The 19,727-nt window shown below is 38.1% G+C and overlaps 1 protein-coding gene across 1 annotated transcript; it reads right to left on the minus strand.

Moving 5' to 3' along the window:
* Nucleotides 1-856: 856 nt before the first annotated feature.
* Nucleotides 857-7,936, minus strand: LOC104087507 (uncharacterized). The gene is made up of 4 exons (XM_033653765.2): nucleotides 6,952-7,936; nucleotides 3,307-3,918; nucleotides 1,983-2,277; nucleotides 857-1,275 (listed from the first exon to the last, which is right to left on the minus strand). The coding sequence occupies exons 1-3, from the start codon at nucleotides 7,537-7,539 to the stop codon at nucleotides 1,984-1,986; spliced, it is 1,494 nt and encodes a 497-aa protein (XP_033509656.2). The 5' UTR covers nucleotides 7,540-7,936; the 3' UTR covers nucleotides 857-1,275; nucleotide 1,983.
* Nucleotides 7,937-19,727: the final 11,791 nt, after the last annotated feature.

The following is a 19,727-nucleotide window of genomic DNA, read 5'->3' on the forward strand; positions in this document are numbered from 1 at the left end:
CATCGGAGGAAGAAAAATTGGGGAAAGAACAGAGAATGAGAGACAGAGAGACGGAGAGAGAGAGAGAGAGAGCGCAAGAGGGAGAGAGAACAAGGATGAGAAATGATTGATTCTTTATTCAATTCCTAATATAAAGGGATACTCATTTAAAACTAATTTGTATATAATTGGTAAATTGTATATAACCATGTAATTAAGTTAAAACTTGATTAGGAAGGGTAATAAAATTTCATATGTATTATAGGAAGGTAAAAATTCCATCAATATATAATCTTTGAATGACTAATTTTAGCCTTTTTTTGCTTCTAAGGTAGCTTTACAACTTGTTTGGATGGTTGTTCCCTATTGTGTTGTATCGTATCGTTACTTTAAATATAATATTTGTTTTGATTGTTATTTAAATTTTATTGTATCATATCATTAACTCCATTGTTTTGTAATGACGAAAAACGTACGGATTTGGTGCGGCAGCGTTGTTTCCTTGCTTTTCTCTTTCATCTTGCCCCTCCTTTAATTAAATAATTATATTTTATCGTTTGCCGTACTTTTTTATATAATAATTCTACTCCATATTCTATTTTTTCTTAGTAATGTTGCAAGTTTATTTTTTATATTGTTGGTGAGTGACATCATGAAATAACGACAAACGATACAATCTATTAAACCGTTGTATTCATCAAAATGAAACGACATGCAACAACATTTCAAACAAGTTGAAGTTGATCCTCGAAGTCCAATAAAAGATCACTCCTCGTCACGATCTTATTAGAGAAGGGGAACCAAGTTAGCCAAACTGTAAGCAAGCCCATGTTCCATATGTTGCTTTTCAAGGTTTTTGCAGTCTTTTGGAGGACAATCCAGAGAAAGTGGTAAATTTCGATCTCAATGATAAAGAATTTACAGCCAAACTAGTCTCCAAACAATATAAAACTCTAGCTACAAAATTCAGTTCAATAAACAATTCCACCCCCTCTGAGAAGGGGGAAAAAATTAAAAGAATCTCCCTTCTTCCACCTATTCTCCTTCATTTTTCATTATTTAGTGCTAAGATATGGTATATAACTATATATCTGCCAAACTACCTACTCTAGTGACAACTATCTTTCAACTCTCTTCACAAAACAATATATGTACATGCTTTATAAACACTGAGGGCTGAATAGGTTGTCCCACACATTGACCGAAATGCTAGAAATATGATGTTCTGTTGCACCAATTGTAGTGCCTCCAAATTGCTCTACATTGGCATCCTTGTATTTGCAAAATCTCCTGCTACTGATACACGAAAACAAGAAGTTTAGAGATACGTCGAAAGATCAATGGTAATATGACCAGCATTAAAGCTAATTAACCAGATTGATGAGCACACATAGAATTGCAGTTCACTGTAGAATTGCGAATCCTACTATACTAATTAAGTTTCAACAAGTTCTGAATTCAACAGCACTAATAGCATGTATAGGGGAAAGAAGGCCGTACAAACAGCTGCTCTTAAGAAGAAGAGTAGAAGGAAGAAGACTCGTTAAGAATGAAATCAGATGCAAAAAAATGTTAATCTTTAAGTGAACAGAAAAAAACGTCTATCATAAAACTTGATCTTGATCTTACCAATTTACAAGGTAATGTTGCATAATAGCTTAAGCTTAGTAACATCCATGTCACAGCAGAAGGCATATTGACATGCCTAATACGCCCGGTTAATCCAAAAACTAGCATTCTCTATAACAAAACATCTCCCAACTCCAAAGAAATCAAGTTGCTTGAATGGCTTACATATATTTAACTCAGTAACTAAATGATAATAGCAGCTGTCAAGATGCAGATTCAAAGATAATATTTTTCACTCAAGAATCTCAAGCCCCTAAACTTTAGCCTTTTCCAACATGATGCACAGTAGACAGAGATAGAAACAAATCCTCAACTAGGTAAAGATTATAAATTTCACAAATTGGAACCAATTCAAGACAAGTTAAAAAGCTCACTTTAGATGAGGCCAGATGGTACAACAATGACATCCATATTTGCATTGTTGGGAGGAAGCTGCAGACGAAGAGGGTAAAGCTTCCCATTCAAAGGACTCTTAGTACACACAGTAATGTCCTCAAGCCCCGTTTCTTCCTCCAATGTCTTCCTCAGCTCCTCAACACTGTTTCCCTTGAAAGGTATGCAAAGCCCCTCCACTCCCTCATTGATTTCTCCATATTCATCGGCAATATGATAATAAATCAGCCTCCCATCTCCAAACTTCATCAATGAACTAGCCAAAAACTCTCCTGACTGCCAAGAAAAAAGGAGGCTTCAATACCATAACATAATAGAGATTCCCTAATTCTATGAAAAGATAAATTATTGAGTGTTGGAATGATATATATATATATATATATATATATATATATATATATATATATATATATATATATGCCAATGTAACAAAATGAATACCAAAGATTCATATAACCGACCTTGACTAATTCAGTAGGCCTAGTAGTAGTATTGTTGATTACTCCATATATACCAACTTGTATGGGCACTTTCACTTATAAAGAGTCAATTTGACTTAGTTTTCAGAGCTAGATTGGACTAAATTAGTTCATTTCTCGAAATATTGATATTCTGATTTTTGAAAATTACTCTAAGTTGTAAACTAGATAAGATTGGGTTGCTCTAGTGGTGAGTACCCTCCACTTCCAATCAAGAGGTTGTGAGTTCGAATCACTCAAGAGCAAGATGGGTAGTTCTTGGAAGAAGGAAACCGAGAGTCTATCAGAAACTGCCTCTCTACCCAGGGCAGGGGTAAGGTCTGCGTACACACTATCCTCTCCATACTCCACTAATGGGATTATACTGGGTTGTTGTTGTACTCTAAGTTGTAAACCGTCAAATTCCGCCATTTATAACAAAAGTCCATTCGATCCGAAAGGATGCTTTTTTCATATCCTGAATTTCTTTTTGACTCCCCTATCTCCTTAGTTGTCTTTAGATTAAAATTCTCTATCACTTAAAGCCACTTTGTGAGCCAAGGAGATCTCTTAACATCTTTTTTAAATTAAGTCACCGATCTCATATCTATAACCAGGTTTCAAAATGGTGAAAGAAACTCATTGCAAAATGTTGGTTACAAAAGTTAATATTGGTTCTAAATTAATAATTTGTATATAGTTAATGGATTTTAAGACAAAAATAGGTTTGGACCAAAACCACAGGCCTCGACCAAACCCGTAACCAGCGCTGTGGCTCCGCCCCGACAATAACCCACAAAAATATCCATGAACTTCAACATCAAAACTTGGAGATAAATAACAATACCTCTTGTCTAGAAAAGCTGGCCGGGGATGCTGAGGAAACAATTGATGGTGAACTAGATTCAGAAGCAGCAAACGATTCCTCGTGAGGAATCAATGGTGGAGGAGGCTTAGGAGCAGGAGAATGAACCAAGATTTCGACCACATCAACATCCCACAAAACCCAATCTTGAGTTGAAGTACGATGAGGTATATTATGTGTAACTGAATTTCTCCAAGGTGGAATATTATCATTAGCTCTCAAGAACTGACCATATCTTGTCTTAAGCTTCACTTGATTCCCTTCTCTAATGGGTTCCCATTCAACTGAAGAATCAAGTCTTTTTGGCAGAGTTTGTAACACTTTTCTCCCCGTCATTCCTAAGAGAAATCGCTGGTTAGAAGCAGTGAGGTACTTGCCATAACGACTCTTGAGTCGTATGGTATTTTTTTCAGCAGTATCGTTGATGAATTCTACTGTCCATGTTGCATTCTTGGAAGCACCATCACGATCTTGGATTACTGTTTCTTCATCTTCTTCTGCTGTTAAGTACTTGTCGTGGTAGCTTCTTAGGCGTACTGCTTTAGCCTTGTAAAAGAGGTCCATTGCTGGTTTTTTTATCACAGGAGTACTACTCTGTTTAAAGTTTTATAGAAACAAGGTTAGTAGTTGAACAAATATTTCTGGAATACGATATGAAGATTAGAGGATTATTAAGAGAGTTGGAAATGGCGACAATTGGGTTGATGTTATAATATTTTTCAGTATTTATAGTCTTATTTATTGAGCAAGTTGATATAGTATAAAAGACTGGTGTTTGAATAATTCAAGGGTATGAGAGTTGACAGGCGGCGCCAGCCAAGAAAATTGGCAGTTAAGCAATTGCGACACGGATAATCCAACCGCGTGATTAAATTAAGGTTTATCATGTGAGTAAATATAGACTTTTTCAGCTGTCATGTTTCTGTTTTGGGGCCTTGTCACAGAAATAACTGGACCCATTACTTTAGCATATGAATCATGTGAATATATGACCCCATTGGCCAACTCCTCAATTTATATTTGAAAGATTTAAAAAATTGAGTGTACTTTTATTTAAAGAAAAAATTACTTTTAAAAACTTAAACTGAGCTTTGCAAAGTTTTTTTGTAAACGCCAAACAAATGGAACCTTAATATTATTTTCTTTTACAAAAAAAAAAACACTTTTTGAAAAATTTCAACTCAGATTATATAAACTCTGATATAAACGTCCCTTACTGTTGAGCCATCTTTGCTGAATAAGAAAAAACTTGGGGAAAAGGTAGTTGAACAAAAACAAGCTTTGTTTTAAACGACCAAGGTTTCTAATGATAATTACTTTCAAGGATAAGATCTAGCAGCCCTGCTGACTCATAGTCAAAGGTTTGACCTTCCAACTCATGAAATAGGTCAGCCCTGTTCTACATAAATGCTGTGGTCTACTGTAGACATACTACGTATTATTTAATTAACACGTTAAATTTTTTATATTAATGGTAGAAAAAACCAAAAAAATTGTATTAATGGAAGAACCAAACCGGCCCCATGCTTCTAGTGGATTTCATATTTTTAAAATAGATGCAAGGATAAAGGAGAGGAATTAGGAAGCTCGCTTGCAATTAGAACCTTCATCTCTACAGTCTAGCCAAGAGATCTATGATGGCCGTGAAAAAAGTAGACTAGCTAAAATTAATTTATTTTGAGAAGTATTTTTGGTGATAATCAGTTTATATTTGACTAATTAATTTAAAATGTACTTTTGAGCAGTAATTAGTGTTTGACCAAGCTTTTGAATATTTTTTGTAAGTGTTTTTTTCTCAAAAGTACTTCTCAGAAAGGTACTTTTGGCGAGAAAGTATTTTTCTCTGCTTCTCCTTCTCCTCAAAAACACTTTTTTTTCTTCCAAAAATTGACCAAATACCTTAATTTTTTGGCCAAAAGTACTTTTTTTTTTTTTTTTTCAAACGGACTATTAGGAAGGGATATGTTCGGTTCTTGGGTTAATTGGTTTTTCTTGTAGAATTTTGAGTTTCTCTTTCATAAATGAGAAGAACATACTCTATTACTTACTTATCACGTATCTAATTATATAAGTCCATTCTACGGCGGTTCGTTTGGTACGATGAATAAGTAAAAATAATTTTGAGATAAAAATTTAGTATCACCTAATTCGTTATTTGGTTATTAATTCTAGAATAAGTTATCTAGGATTAAAAATAGTATCATCATAACTTACACCTACTAGAGGGTGGAATAGTAATCCTAGGATAAATTAGTAAAATTGACAATTTGAGGATTAACACAGCATACCAAACAGTCAATAAAAAATATACTAAGATAACTAATTTTATCATAACTAATTTCAGTATAACTAATCTCAATATAACTAATTTCAATATAACTTATCTTCAAACCAAATAACGCCTTAAAAAAAAGATCATTGTTGCACTTTCAATCTTACTCGTAACTTTAAATTGTTGCTAGTTATTTCGTGTTTGGGACTACCCCTATTCCTTTTCAATTACGCTGAAAGGACGGACCAATACATGTGAGAATCATAAGTTTACATTGGGATAAGAGAGGCCCCAACAACTTACAAACATCTTCAATTCTTGACCTCGTGAGTTAGATTTTGACATTAAATTTAAATAAATTTATGATAATATATTACTCCATTCTGTCCACAATAAGTGATTTTTTAATTATTTTTTTTATCGCTTAAAATAAGTAATTTTTTTCAAATTTGAAGAATGAATTAATTATTTTTTTCCTACATTGCCCTTGGAGCAAATAATGTTGGAGCATGTGTTAGGAGTGTTTATGTGAAGAGATAATAAATGTTAATATGGTCAATTTCATTGCTAATTAATGTGAAAATATGAATTTCTTAATATGTGTGAAAATATCCGAAAAATCACTTATTGTGAACCGGATGGAGTAATAATTGGACTTCTAATTATTTTTGTGTAGAATTTTATATTCTAATATTGTAAGAACGCATTTAATGCAAGTAATAAGACACCTTCGTATGCTAGTACCGAAAGATTTCTGATTATCTTGCTATAGTATTTTATGTTTTAGCATTGTATATACTCTTTTCGGTTTACAATGGGTGACCAATTTATCTTTGGCATACTCATTAAGGAAATACGAACTCCTAAAAAAAAAAGATGTATTTACTAAATTAACTTTAATTAATTGTTACCTTGACACACTTGAATATGTAAATAAGGGTAAATTTAGAAAAATAAAATTAATTACTTATTAATTATGTAAATAGACACTTATTTTGAATCAAAATAAAAAAAGTAAATAAAATTGTCGATTATAAACTGGAGGGAGACACCTTCACGTGTTAATGTTGTTCCCTCTTTTATTTTCTATCGTTGGGCCACACGCAAATTGTCTTCATATTACACGTTATCCTTACGGTTACTTGTCATGTTGGAGAAGAAAAAAGAGCTTTATTTTGTTCCTAATTTATTCTTGCTAATAAACCACGATTGTACGTAACTCATAAACTCTACATAACTGATTTACGACAGATTGTAGTAACTTTTGTTGACTTCTAAGAAATCTTTTTTACTCTAAAGGAAAAAAGAAGAAGAAAGAAGAAAAAATCTTAAGTCGACATAATTAAGAAACATACCTTTGCTATCTTTGGCGAGGAAGAAAAGCTTGAACGTGTACTCATGACCGGAAATCCCATTTCCAAGCCGGAAAGTTCATCGGAAACCGACGAAAAGCTCGAAACCATCGATAAATAATCTAACATTTCATTTTCCGGTATATCAACAGTCTCCACATTCCATAAAATCCAATTATGTGTAGACGCAGTGTGAGGACTATCATGTGTGACAGAATTTCTCCAAGGTGGTGTCCCTCCATTTGCACGTAAAAATCTTCCACCAAAAGCCTTTAATTTCACTTGAAATCCATCTCTTATTGGTTCCCATTCAATTCTCAAGTCGTTTGTATTTTCAGGTGATGTCTGAGTAACCTTGTTTCCCGTCATGCCAAGAAGAAATGAATCATCAGAAGCTATGAGGTACTTGCCATGACAACTCTTGAGTCGGATAAGGTGGCTATTTCCTTCGACAAGTTCCACTAGCCACCGTGATTTTTTCGACGAGCCATTGCGGCTCTGACGAGTGTTTTCTTGATCATCATCGGCTACTAGGTACTTGTCTAGATGACTTTTGAATCTAACAGCCTTGGCTTTGCGGAATATATCCATAAGTAATTAAAGTTTGTTAATAAAATGGTGATGGTGTATATGGAATAGAGAAATGAATAAAGCGAAGTGAGATCGACTAAATAAATTAAATGATGTAACTTATAAGGGGAAAGATAATATTTGTTTTATAGTTTCTTGTATTGCTGGAAAAGTGATTAAGATAGCTAGAAGAAGACAATCATTGGACTTTTATAGAATATCATGTGATTAAAATTTGTGGCGTGTGATTGTTAAATATATATTATAGTAGAAATTTGGTTTGGTGTTTGTTACTTTTGTATGTGGATCATAGGTCATGTGTGAGGGCGCCAAAAGGGTGGAAATTGTGGAGTGTGAAAAGAAAGAATCAGAAGCAGTGGAAGGAAGACTTGGTCTTTTTGTATCAATTTTTCATCAATGGAAGGGAGACTTTTTTTAAATCAACAGAAGAAAGATTATATAGAAAAGAAATTGTTGAATTATGTTAACGATGAAATTACAAGGAGGCTATCGTTGTCAACATCACGTAGTAAAAAGCAGGCGAAAAATTGATGTGATTGTTAACGCGTTCAATTAAGGCCTATAATTTTCCCAATATTTGCCTTTCATTCATATATAAGCTGAAACTTCTACGAAATTCTACGTTAAATTTGCGTCATAGGAAAATATTTGCACAAAATTATACCCCTTCCATTTCAATTTGTCGAAGTTCGATTATAAATTCTTGTTAATCATGACTTATATATAGGAACCAGGCTATCTACCGCCTTTAACTCTGTTTGCATAAGCTCGTGCATAGATTTTGTATAGGGTAAAATATGCTAATGCTATGTGGCCACCCAAAAGAGGGACACGTGGAACCTAAGATTGGGATAGCCAAAATCGAAAGCAACGGTCCCGTCTGACACCGAAAAGAATAACACTCATAAGGATGCAATAAATACTATTCGCCCGATAGTATTTAATGGATAATATTCCACAACATTAAGTACGTTTCCTGTTACAAGGAATTTGACATTTATGTTCACCGTTACATCAACATCAATAGCCATCATAATTGACATTAAAGAAGGGCACGATCCTAGGACCTCATTTCCTAGACGTAGCTATAAATAATGAGTTTTGTTATCATTGTAAGGACACGAATGTTCTGGCAAAACTGATACTACAATCTACTCAAAGCTCTATTTAATTTTACCTTCTTATTTTCTGTTCTTGTTCTTATTACTGTTGCGCCCCGAATCTTCACTACCAGAGTCTTTATTTCTATCATTTCGTCTTCCTATCAAGGCTAAGTGTTATATATTTCTTCAATTATATTATTAATTCAGGATCGAATTAATTTACTTGTCTAGAAATCACGTATAAATTCAACTGTACCGTTTTACGGGTAAATAGTTTGGCGCCCACCGTGGGGCCTAGACAGTCGTGCAATTAAGTTGATCCTTGCCTTTTCTACTAACGAGTTTTGATTATTTTGTCTTAGAAAAATTATAAGAAATAGCAGATAACGGTGTTAACAACAAGCACAATCCCGTGGTTTGAGGGGATCAACCTCATTTCGAGGACTCAGTCAAAAAACCCAGAACGAAGGGAATGACGACACGCCGGTGCATGACAGGTAATATCCTCGACATGTTCGGGAGATAACTTTCGATGATGTTGAGGAGGAACATGTCATTGACACTGTAAGAGTCCTACAAGAACAACATGCGATCATTCTAGGCCACCTCACGCGACAGAATAAGGTTATGACGGAGTTGAAACAGGCACTGTCGAGGCTTAGAATAATGCGAATAGAGGAGATCTGGTTCCTCCCGGTGCTCCCGCGAATTAAACAACGTAGAGGGTCGATAACAACACCCCGATGGGCGAAGTTGGCTCTGATGGGGATGGGGGAGGATCCGGCCCCAATAATGAAAATGATCCCTTGAAGAATGAAATCTTACGGTTTATGAGGGAAGTGACCGCCCGCATGGACCAAATCTCTAGCACACCACTAGTTATGAAAGGTCCGGACTCAAAGAAGTATACTCAGTTGCCATACAAGCCAAGTGCTTCACCGAAATTAATCCCGAAGCGGTTTAAAATGACGGAACTTCGAACCCTCATGAGCATATTACCACCTATACAATGGCAGTCAAGGGAAATGATTTAGCTCATCACGAAATTGAATCTGTTTTGCTGAAGAAATTTGGAGAGACTCTCACAAGGGGAGCCTTGACGTGGTATTCACTGTTACCCGAGCATTCCATAAACTCCTTTGAGATGCTCGCAGACTCTTTCATTAAGGCTCATGCTGGGGCCAGAAAAGTACAGTCCCGAAAGGCTGACATATTTAGGATTGCGCAAGGAGAGACCGAGTTGCTACGAGAGTTCGTTACCCGATTCCAGAAGGAGAGAATGGTGCTTCCGGCTGTCCCGGATGAATGAGCGGCTGAAGCATTCACTAAGGGACTGAATCCGAGAAGTTCAGACACTTCCCGAAAATTGAAGGAAAGCCTGCTTGAGTTTCAAGCAACGACTTGAGCGGATGTCCACAACCGGTACAAATCAAAGATAAGGATCGAAGATGACCAGGTTGGCTTTCCATCGTCGATAAAAAGACAGGAGTAGAACAGAGAAAAATCAAAAAAAGAATTTTGACGTTAGTGTAGTAGAGTTGGTGTCAGCCATGAGAAACATCAAATGAGCACGGTTCCTGAAACCAATGAGATCTGATCCTAGCCAGAACGATCACAACTTGTGGTGTGAATAGCACGAGACGAATAGCCACCAGACAGGGGACTGCCGACACCTCTGGGAAGAAGTGGCAACACTGTTGAAGAATGGTCATCTCAGAGAATTCTTGAGTGACCGAGCTAAGAACAAATATGGTCGTAACCAGGACAACGCGGAACCCTCGAAAGTAGGAGAAGATCCCCTGCACCAAACGATCAAAATGATCTTCGGGGGGAATGAGATCAACGGGGTCACCTTTTCGACAGAAAAAAAGACAAAAATACCAATAAACCATAGCAAAAGGCTCCGAGAAGTCGCTGAAGACAATATCACTTTCACGAAGGAGGACGCAGGCGGATTGCTGCTGCCGCACAATGATGCACTGGTAATTTCTTTAAATGTGCTATATTTTAAGATTAAACGTGTTATAGTAGATCTAGGAAGTTTCGCCAATATCATATAATGGAGAGTATTGGAGCAAGCTAAACTCACCAGAAGCATCATTCTGGACACAAAACTCTTCGTCGGATTCAATCTCGCGAGCGTGACAACCTGAGGAGAGATTTTGTTACCCACAAACGCCGAAGGAATAATGAAAACAACTCTTTTTGAAGTGGTAGATGGTGATATGGGATATAACATTATTCTGGGAAGGACATGGTTGCACGAGATGAAAGTTGTACCATCAACATATCATCAACTGCTAAAGTTTTCGATGCCCGAAAGAGTTAAACAAATAAGGGGTGACCACCCGGCGGCAGGGGAGATGAATGCAATTTCGATCTCCAGTAGCAAAGGAAAGGAACACATGGCATAGCAATTATAGGAACCGGCGCCCGCTCCCAAACTAGATGAAGTTAGATTAGGGACAGAAACGTCAGAATTTTATCAAGTGCCAAGGTATATCCAGGTTCCAAAAGAGATGGAGGCAATGAAATCCACAGTGGAAGAGCTTGATCAAGTTGCATTGTTCGAAGAGTTATTAGAAAGGAAATTCCACTTGGGGACAAGACTGCACCCCGAGCTTAGGTCTGGCTTTATTAAATTTCTTAAATTTAATGTCGATTATTTTGCATGGTCGCATGCGGATATGATAGGTATCCCGGCAGAGGTAGCCATACACAAGTTAAATTTGGTTCCCAACATACCTCCGGTAAGACAAAATAAACTCTCTATTGCCAAAGCCATGAATAAATTCACCAAGGAAGAGGTAACTCGCTTAATTAATATCGGTTCAATCTGAGAGGTAAAGTATCCAGACTGGCTAGCTAGTGTAGTAGTAGTTCCTAAGAAGAATAATAAATTTAGCATGTGTGTAGATTATAAAGATTTTAATAAGGTGTGACCGAAAGACTCTTTACCACTGCCAAATATCGATCAAATTATTGATGCTACGCCGGGCACGAGTTAATGAGTTTCCTCGATGCTTATTCCGGGTACACTCAAATTAATATGAACCCGGTGGATCAGGAAAAGACTTCCTTTATAACAAATTTCAGTATATATTTCTATAATGGGATGCCCTTCGGGTTGACAAACGTCGGAGCCACTTATTAACGGCTTGTGAACAAGATGTTTGAAAAACAAATAGGAAAAATTATGGAAGTTTATATAGACTATATGCTCGTCAAGTCTTTAAATGCAGGTGATCATCTTAAACATCTGCAAGAAACTTTTGACATCCTAAGAAAGCAAAATATGAAACTTAACCCCGAGAAATGCGCGTTCGGGGTCAGCTCTGGTAGGTTTCTGGGATTTCTGGTATCGCAAAGGGAAATGGAGGTAAACCCCGATAAGATCAAGGCCATCGAAGACATCCCAGACCAACTGTCAATCCTGAAGGAAGTCCAAAGGCTCACGGGGAGATTGGCAGCTTTGAGCAGGCTTTGAGAGATTTGAAAAGGTACTTGTCGAGCCCTCCGTTGCTTTTGAAACCAAAAGAAGGTGAAACACTGTTAGTCTACCTCGCGGTCTCGGAAGTTGCAGTAAGTGCAGTTTTAGTCTGTGAGGACGAAGGTATGCAATCTCCCATTTATTACGTTAGTAAAATTTTAATGGGATCAGAAACTCGCTACCCACATTTGGAGAAACTGGCCTTAGGTCTCGTAGTCACCGCTCGAAAGCTGAGGCCCTAATTCTAGTGTCACCCGATAGCCGTGGTGACTAATTTCTCTTTGCGGAACATACTTCACAAACCCGAGCTCTCGGGTAGATTGGCCAAATGGGTTGTGGAAATGAGTGAGTTTGACATAGAATATAAACCAAGGACTACAATTAGGTCACAAGTCTTGGCTGAATTTGTCGCCGATTTCAGTCTGGGATTACTGCCTCTGGCAACCAAGAGGAAGTAATGGTGTCGGAATCAACATCGGGGCTTTGGACCTTATTTACGGACGGAGCTTTCAATGTAAAAGAGTCTGGGCTTGGTATAGTATTAATCACGCCTTTGGGGGAAACCGTAAGGCAAGTCATCAGAACTATCACTTTAACTAATAATGAAGCAGAGTATGAGGTTTTGATTCCAGGGCTCGAACTAGCCCGGGGACTTGATTCCGAGGTCATCGAAATCAAATGCGACTCATAGCTGGTGGTAAATCAGGTCTACGGGATCTTTGAAACAAAAGAGGAGCACATACAACAATACGTGGTAAAGGTCCAGGCTCTATTGGCGCAATGTCAGGAGTGGTTGATTACTCATATCCCGAGGGAAGATAACGCAAAAGAAGACGCATTGACTAACCATGGATCATTGACAGAAACAAAAGGATCGGAGTCCAGGACGGTAGTACAACTGATGAACTTGGTCTTAGATACATATACCTACAATGAGGTAAATGCGACTAATTTGGTCTGGGACTGGAGGAATGAAATCATCGATTATCTCGAGCACATGAAGTTTCCCGAAGACTCCCAAAGTGTACCAGGCGCTGCGCGCGAAAGCAGCACGATATAGCTTCAAGAGAGGCCAACTGTATAGAAAATCTTTCCAAGGCCCGCTGGCCCAATGCTTGGGGAAATCCGAAGCTAACTATGTTATGTGAGAAGTTCATGAAGGGATATGCGGCAATCATCCAGGCGTAGATTCCTTAGTGCTGAAATTGGTAAGGGAAGGATATTATTGGCCCCGCATGGAACAAGTTGCCAAAGACTTCGTACGAAAGTGTGATAAGTGCCAACGCTACACACCACTGGTACATAAATCGAGTTCTGTCCCAGTGGCCGTTCATGAAATGGGGGATGGACATCGTTGGGCCATTGTCGCCGGCCCCCGGAAAGGTAAGATTTCATTTGATTTTGACTGACTATTTTTCTAAGTGGGTGGAAACTAGTTCTTATCAGAAGATCGGCGAGCGCGAAGTGGTGGATTTCCTGTGGGAAAAATATAATTTGTAGGTTCGGAATACCAAAAGAGACATCATGGGATAATGGGCCACAATTTATCGGTGCAAAAGTCACATAGTTCCTCGAAAATTTAAAAATAAAAAGGATCACATCTTTACCCTACCATCCGAACACAAATGGTCAAGCGGAGTCAACGAACAAAGTGATTATACAAAACCTCAAGAAAAGGTTGGAAGAGGATAAAGGTAATTGGCTCGAGGAATTAATTGGAGTTTTATGGGCGTACCGAACAACGACCAAATCGAACACAGGAGAAACTCCCTTTTCCCTTGTGTACGAGGCAAAAGCTTTAATCCCGGTGGAACATAGAAAAATTCTCACCGGAAAGTTAAGTTTGCAATCGAACAAAGGTTAACCGACCATTCATAAGTACAAATGTTAGATAGTCCTTCGTCGACAATATGAATGTTTTAGGGACGTAAAGTATGTTACCGAGTTAAGGATTATCTACCAATTCATTAGTGGGATCCTCGAAAGTACAAGGCTTCCAGTGCTCCAATTCACATTCTTCACATTTGAACACTGAGGGAACGATATGAGGATACAGTAACAATGACTGCCACGTCAACCGGAAAGCGAAAACCGGAAATATAGTTGTATCATCGGGACCGGGGACTGAGCGACCAGCCCTGTAGAAACAAGTTGTACAAGTTACCCACAAGTAATGGAAATTTCTTTTTTCAGCATAACAAATGCTTATGTATTTTTTGAAAATAGAAGGAATAAAATGAAGTCCTTTTGTTTTTATCTTATTTCTTGTGTGAACGATAAATTAACTTTGTCATTTGAAAGTTAAACAAGTACTTCAAATGCTAGTACTGTAATGAACAACAGACGTCCTCTTCAAGAGCATCCTAAACATAAGAGGACCCTCTCTTATAAAAATCCTCATGTTAAAGGGTTGGTTTCGGGAGAATTTATGCCCGGAATCAAAATGCCTTCGGGGAAAGATACACCCGAAGCCGTACATGAAAGGACGCAAAAAAGTGAATTTGCGCAAATACTTATAGAAGCCCTCATGTTAAAGGGTTGATTTCAGAAGAACTCATGCCTGGAATAAAAATGCTTTCAGGAAAAATACATCCAAGGCTTCACATAATAAGACGCAAATAGTAAAACTTGCACAAAAATCTTAAGCAAAAAGAAGAGAATGTAAATATTAAAACTTGCATAAATGTTCAAACGAAGGAAAGACTCAAACAATACTTGAGCAAAAATATTTTTTATTTACAATAACATGCCAAAGTGGCATAGATACAAGAATTGGAAGAAAAAAAAAGAAGCTAAACTGCAGCATCTCCGGAACCCGGAGGAAGAGAAGTGTATGCGCCCCTCGGGGAAGAGGATAGATCTGCTAATGGCTTAACATTTTGGAATTCACCAGTTTGGCCTTCAACATTTTCCTCTTCCACTTCCTCTTCAGTTCCCGAAGTTTGAACCGGAAGAACCGGAAGCAGCAGGCTCTCTCGGGAGATCATTTTTAGCAGCCAACTCAAACTCACGAGCCTTAGCAATTTCAGCATCAAAGACAATGATACCAGCTTTTGGAATCTTCTAAGGGTTTTCTCCTCATGCTGTACATAGCGTAAGTTTTCTCAACGACGAGGGAAGCCGCTCGGCACTTAAGTTCTTCTTTGAGTTGGGTTACCTCGGCAGAAAGGCTTTCTCAAGCGGATCAAACGGATTTGAGGCTAACATCAAGGTCGTGGAAAGTTGAACTAAAGAGCCTATTATGCTCGATAGTTATCCTATACTTCTCTTCTAGTTGGGCATGTTTTTCCCCCTGATCTTGTCCAATTTCACTCCTCTATTTGAGGATATGAAAACGGTCGATGCAATAGTAATACCCAATACGAGTCAGGTCGAATTCCATAGGGAGTTATGTGAATGGGTGTTAGTAGTATATATATTAGCGCGTGAGTTTGTATATCTAAATTTGCACTTCCGCAATAATTGATTATGTTTGAAAATCTAAATTAAACTACGATTGCGATTTAAAAAATGAAACTAGGAAAATGTTTTTGGTTGTTTTTTCAAATGATATAAAAGGCATAGGGCTATGACCTTCACCTAAGTGTTTGCCTAATGGGTTGTAAACTTTAAAGCTTTTTTTATTGGTCGAGGTGTATTGTAGCTATCAACACTCAAGTACCCACTCACTACCTCTTGGTTAGAGAGTGGTTTTGTCCAATTTGGCTTTCTCAAGTCCAAATGGGTATTGAACAAAACAGTTGATAAAAAATTCAAGTTGGGTTTTACTATCTCTAGGTTCAACCCTTTAATTGGGCTTATCAATCTCTCAATTGTCCCAATTTCTTGCTAGCCAAGTTTTTCTAGACTATGTCTCTCTTTCTCAAGTAGAGACCAAGTCAAATAGGCATGCAATAATGCTTGCAACCATTAATTCTTCACATAAAATCAAGAACTAGGCTAGATAATCAACACTCAACCATAAACAAGTAATAAATCAAACACCCATTAAGTTTACACACTAGGGTTCGGTCACAACCCTAGTGAAAATCTAGCTACTCATGCTTGAATTGGAAGAAAAAGAAGAAGTGATAATTAAACTCATATCGATAATTAAAATGATGAAATCAATATTCAAAAAGCTCAAAATAGCAAAAACTACTAAAAAGAGCAAAAGAAACCGTCTAGTGTGGCTGCTGATGTCAAATGTTAACCTAAAAAAAGTGAAACTCTTCTATTTATATAGTGCTGAAATTTTTGGACAAAAATGCTCTTTCGGGGGTTCTGCGGCTGCACAATTCCATGTGCGGTCCGCACTTTGCTTCAGCCTAACAAGATTGGAAACTTGCGGCCGCACAATTCTGAACTGCGGCTGCACTTCTCTCTTTCTGTGGACAACAAAATATGTCTGCGGCCACGCCATGCTCTTCTGCGGTCCTCACAAATGTGGTTGTGGCCGCACAATAATTGTGCGGTCTGCACTCTTGTAAACTTGAGATGCAGGTTCTTTGAACTTTGGCTTTTACCTAGTTTCCGCGGCCGCACAATTTCATTTGCGGTCCGCATCTTGCAACCTTCTCTGAAGGAATTACTTCATGACCTGCGGCCGCAAATGGTATTCTGCGGACCGCACTTTGAGCTTTTGTGCTGGTTTTGTCTTTAAGTTCAGATTACTCCTTCTTGGAGGTGGATTTCATCTTTGGTGCTCATCTTCCAACATTCCTGCAATTAAGCATATTTTATCAGTTTTCGGGAACACAATTAAGCGCTTTTGGACTAAAACGAAAGCAAAAAGGAGCTAATAATTAGTCAAAATCCCCACTTTTCAACTCCCCAAACTTAAGCTTTTGCTTGTCCTTAAGCAAATAAGATAATTCTCACCTCCACAAGTTAAGAGCCATTCCAGATAATCAAAGGTGAATCAATCACACATCAATTGGGACCAACAATTAACCACGACACTTATGAATTATCAACAAGGCAACAAGTTAAACGTTTAAGCACGAATAGTGCTAATGTGATACTTGAGCATCAAGAGTTGACTTTATTCATCAAGGAAGCTCTCTCTTATATGTAGGTCATTGTGGATCCCAAACTCCTCCTCCTCTACTCTCCTTTTTCCTATCTCACTTAAGAATATAGCACTCAATTCACAGGTTTGTGAAAGGTTCACCCATCTCTCTCAAAAGAATGTCGCAAGTACGGCTTTAAGTACAATAGTCTTGCCCCTCATGTGAATCACTACTAATGTAAGCTTGCTTGGCTTTATATCACGTAGGGCTTTTGGAATAAGGTTGGATAAGCTATGATAGAACAGGTTCATCTTTTCTTAAGTACTCAATTTTCTTTTATCGGCTCATGCCTTTGCCAACTCTTTGAAGCATTTTCTTTTCCTTAGAGAAACTAGAGAGACTTAACATCACTCTTTCTTGGCCATGTTATTCATTTTCTTCTTCTTCGCTTTTTCCATGCTTTGCATCATTACTTTTCTTTGAATCCCTTCAACTTTTCAACTTATTCACTTTCTTTTTGCATTTTTCTTTTTTGTTCTTTCTTTTTCTTGCCTTTCCTTCTCTTCATTTATTTTCTCTTTTGCCTTGATACTTTTTTTTTCAAACTCCTCGTCTCTCTCCCAAACTTGCGTTTTTAGCCAATTATTTCACAAGAGTGTTAAGGAAAGCCCGGGTGCCAAGAGAGAGTCACAACAAAACAGGTAAAGGCTTGTAACGTGGTAATCAAATGAGAAAGGTTTTAGGCTCAACTGGGTTGACTAGGGATAACAACTTTGGTGGGCCATAGAAAATTTCAAACGGGTCAAGGAGAGCCTAAAATCACTTCTCAAAGCAAGCAAAACTTAAAATTTCGCCTAGAAACACAATCGGGGCAAGGTTTAGACCATTTGCATGAGTACTTGGACTTGCACTAACAATATCTCACTTCTTACGCAGCTGGATTGTTAAAGTGGATAGAGTTGAGGGCCCACAACGACCATATTTAAGATTAAAAATCACTATGGTTCGACTAAACCACTCGATGATTGCCTAAGTCAACACAAGAGTCACAAGGTCGCTAACTAGAGCTATTTCTTTCCAAAAAAACTTATTTTTAACCATAAGCACGTAGTTAAGTGTGTTGGTACCAAGTGAAGCATGTTTGACTCTTCAAGCCTGACTCAATTAGGTCTTTTTATTCATTATTACTACTATTCTTATCTAAACACCAAAAATAGACTCAATCCCTTAAGAAGGTTGTCACGCCATCCATCGTTGGAAAGAGTCACCCGATTCACACAAAAATTATCTTTGGAAAGAACCGTGGAATTAAGAAAACCAAAGGCTTATTGTTCACTAAAACATAAAAAGAAGCTACTAGATTAAACATAGACTAATAAGAAAACATAATAAAGAAGGTAAAAAGCAAACTATTGTAAGTATAATGAATATACATAATGAGAGAGGAAAAGAGAGAATAAATACATCAAGAGAGAACAAAGAGAGTATAAATACAGAATAAAGAGAAAGAATAAAATATTATCAGTTATTACAAACCAAATGTCTAAAAGTCATCCAAATAGAAAATAACTCCAACCCTCGAATAAAAATAAGCATTGTCCTCAATGCTTAATCAAAACAAGAATAAAGAAGGGCAAGAGTGACAAAGACTCCCTGTGTGGACTTGGACATCTCCGTGTCCATAGCAGCGTCACCGCCCTCAGACTCCTCTAACTGGATCTCATATCATCGGGTCTGGGAGTAACTGGGTTGGTAAACATATGGCGCACTACCTCAGCAGTGTCGGCAGCCAGGTCTGGCTCTTCAGACTGGACAGCTGGTGCCACTGGAGCTGATGGTGCTGCTGGATTTGCTAGTGCTGGTGGGTCTGACCCTATGAGCATGTCAAATGGAAGATTACCAACTGCTTCTATCTTGGTCACCTCTCTCCTTAGCCTGTCAACTAATTTCCTGGACGCTTGGGATTTCTTCATTTTCTTTACCTGCTTCCTCAGCTCCTCAATCACTGTTCCATGTGCTACCAAGGTATACATGATGTTGGTCTAGTTCTCCAAGATCTTCTTCAATGCATCCTACACTGTCGGAGGAATCTGGGGTGCCGGAGTGGATGATTGTCCTGCAAAAACACTGGATATGTCAAACAGCTTAGCAGTGGCTGCCGGCATCCAGTTGTTGAGGCTTGCCAGTGTTTGGGAGACTCGCAACTCAGATAGTGGATGAGCGGGCATGGGCACCAGCTTCAAAGCCGATGTGGAAGGCACTGATGCTAAAGGGCCCGAAGAAGGAGGTGGAGGCATAGCTGCTTCACCATCAGAAGGCTCTACTGAAGTAGATGGCATGCCATTTGTCTCAGTAGCTACCCCAGCGGGCTCATCAGACTGACCTGCAGTAGTAGAGGATTGACCTTTTTTCTTTGGGTTTCCACCACCCATCAAAGAATACCATGAGAAAGGCTTTTTCGCCCGCACCTTGGTATCAAAATATCTCGGCTCCACCCCCGCATCCGTAAGGTACTTAGTGATAGTGTTGGGATATGGGTAGGAGGAGTCACCTTGCCTGGCGACCACAGACATGCTTGCCGACATCACGACACCCACATTGATT

Source organism: Nicotiana tomentosiformis, chromosome 11 (genome assembly GCF_000390325.3).
Source record: "Nicotiana tomentosiformis chromosome 11, ASM39032v3, whole genome shotgun sequence".
Lineage (NCBI taxonomy): Eukaryota > Viridiplantae > Streptophyta > Magnoliopsida > Solanales > Solanaceae > Nicotiana > Nicotiana tomentosiformis.

What these genes read in the sequence shown, in the direction of transcription:
- LOC104087507 (XM_033653765.2), bottom strand. Translation starts at nt 7,539, where the DNA reads ATGGATATATTCCGCAAAGCCAAGGCTGTTAGATTCAAAAGTCATCTA. An exon ending in CCTCGCCAAAGATAGCAAAG is followed by an intron (nt 3,919 to 6,951) that starts GTATGTTTCTTA and finishes AACTTTAAACAG; the next exon opens with AGTAGTACTCCTGTGATAAA. An exon ending in CCAGCTTTTCTAGACAAGAG is followed by an intron (nt 2,278 to 3,306) that starts GTATTGTTATTT and finishes TTTTCTTGGCAG; the next exon opens with TCAGGAGAGTTTTTGGCTAG.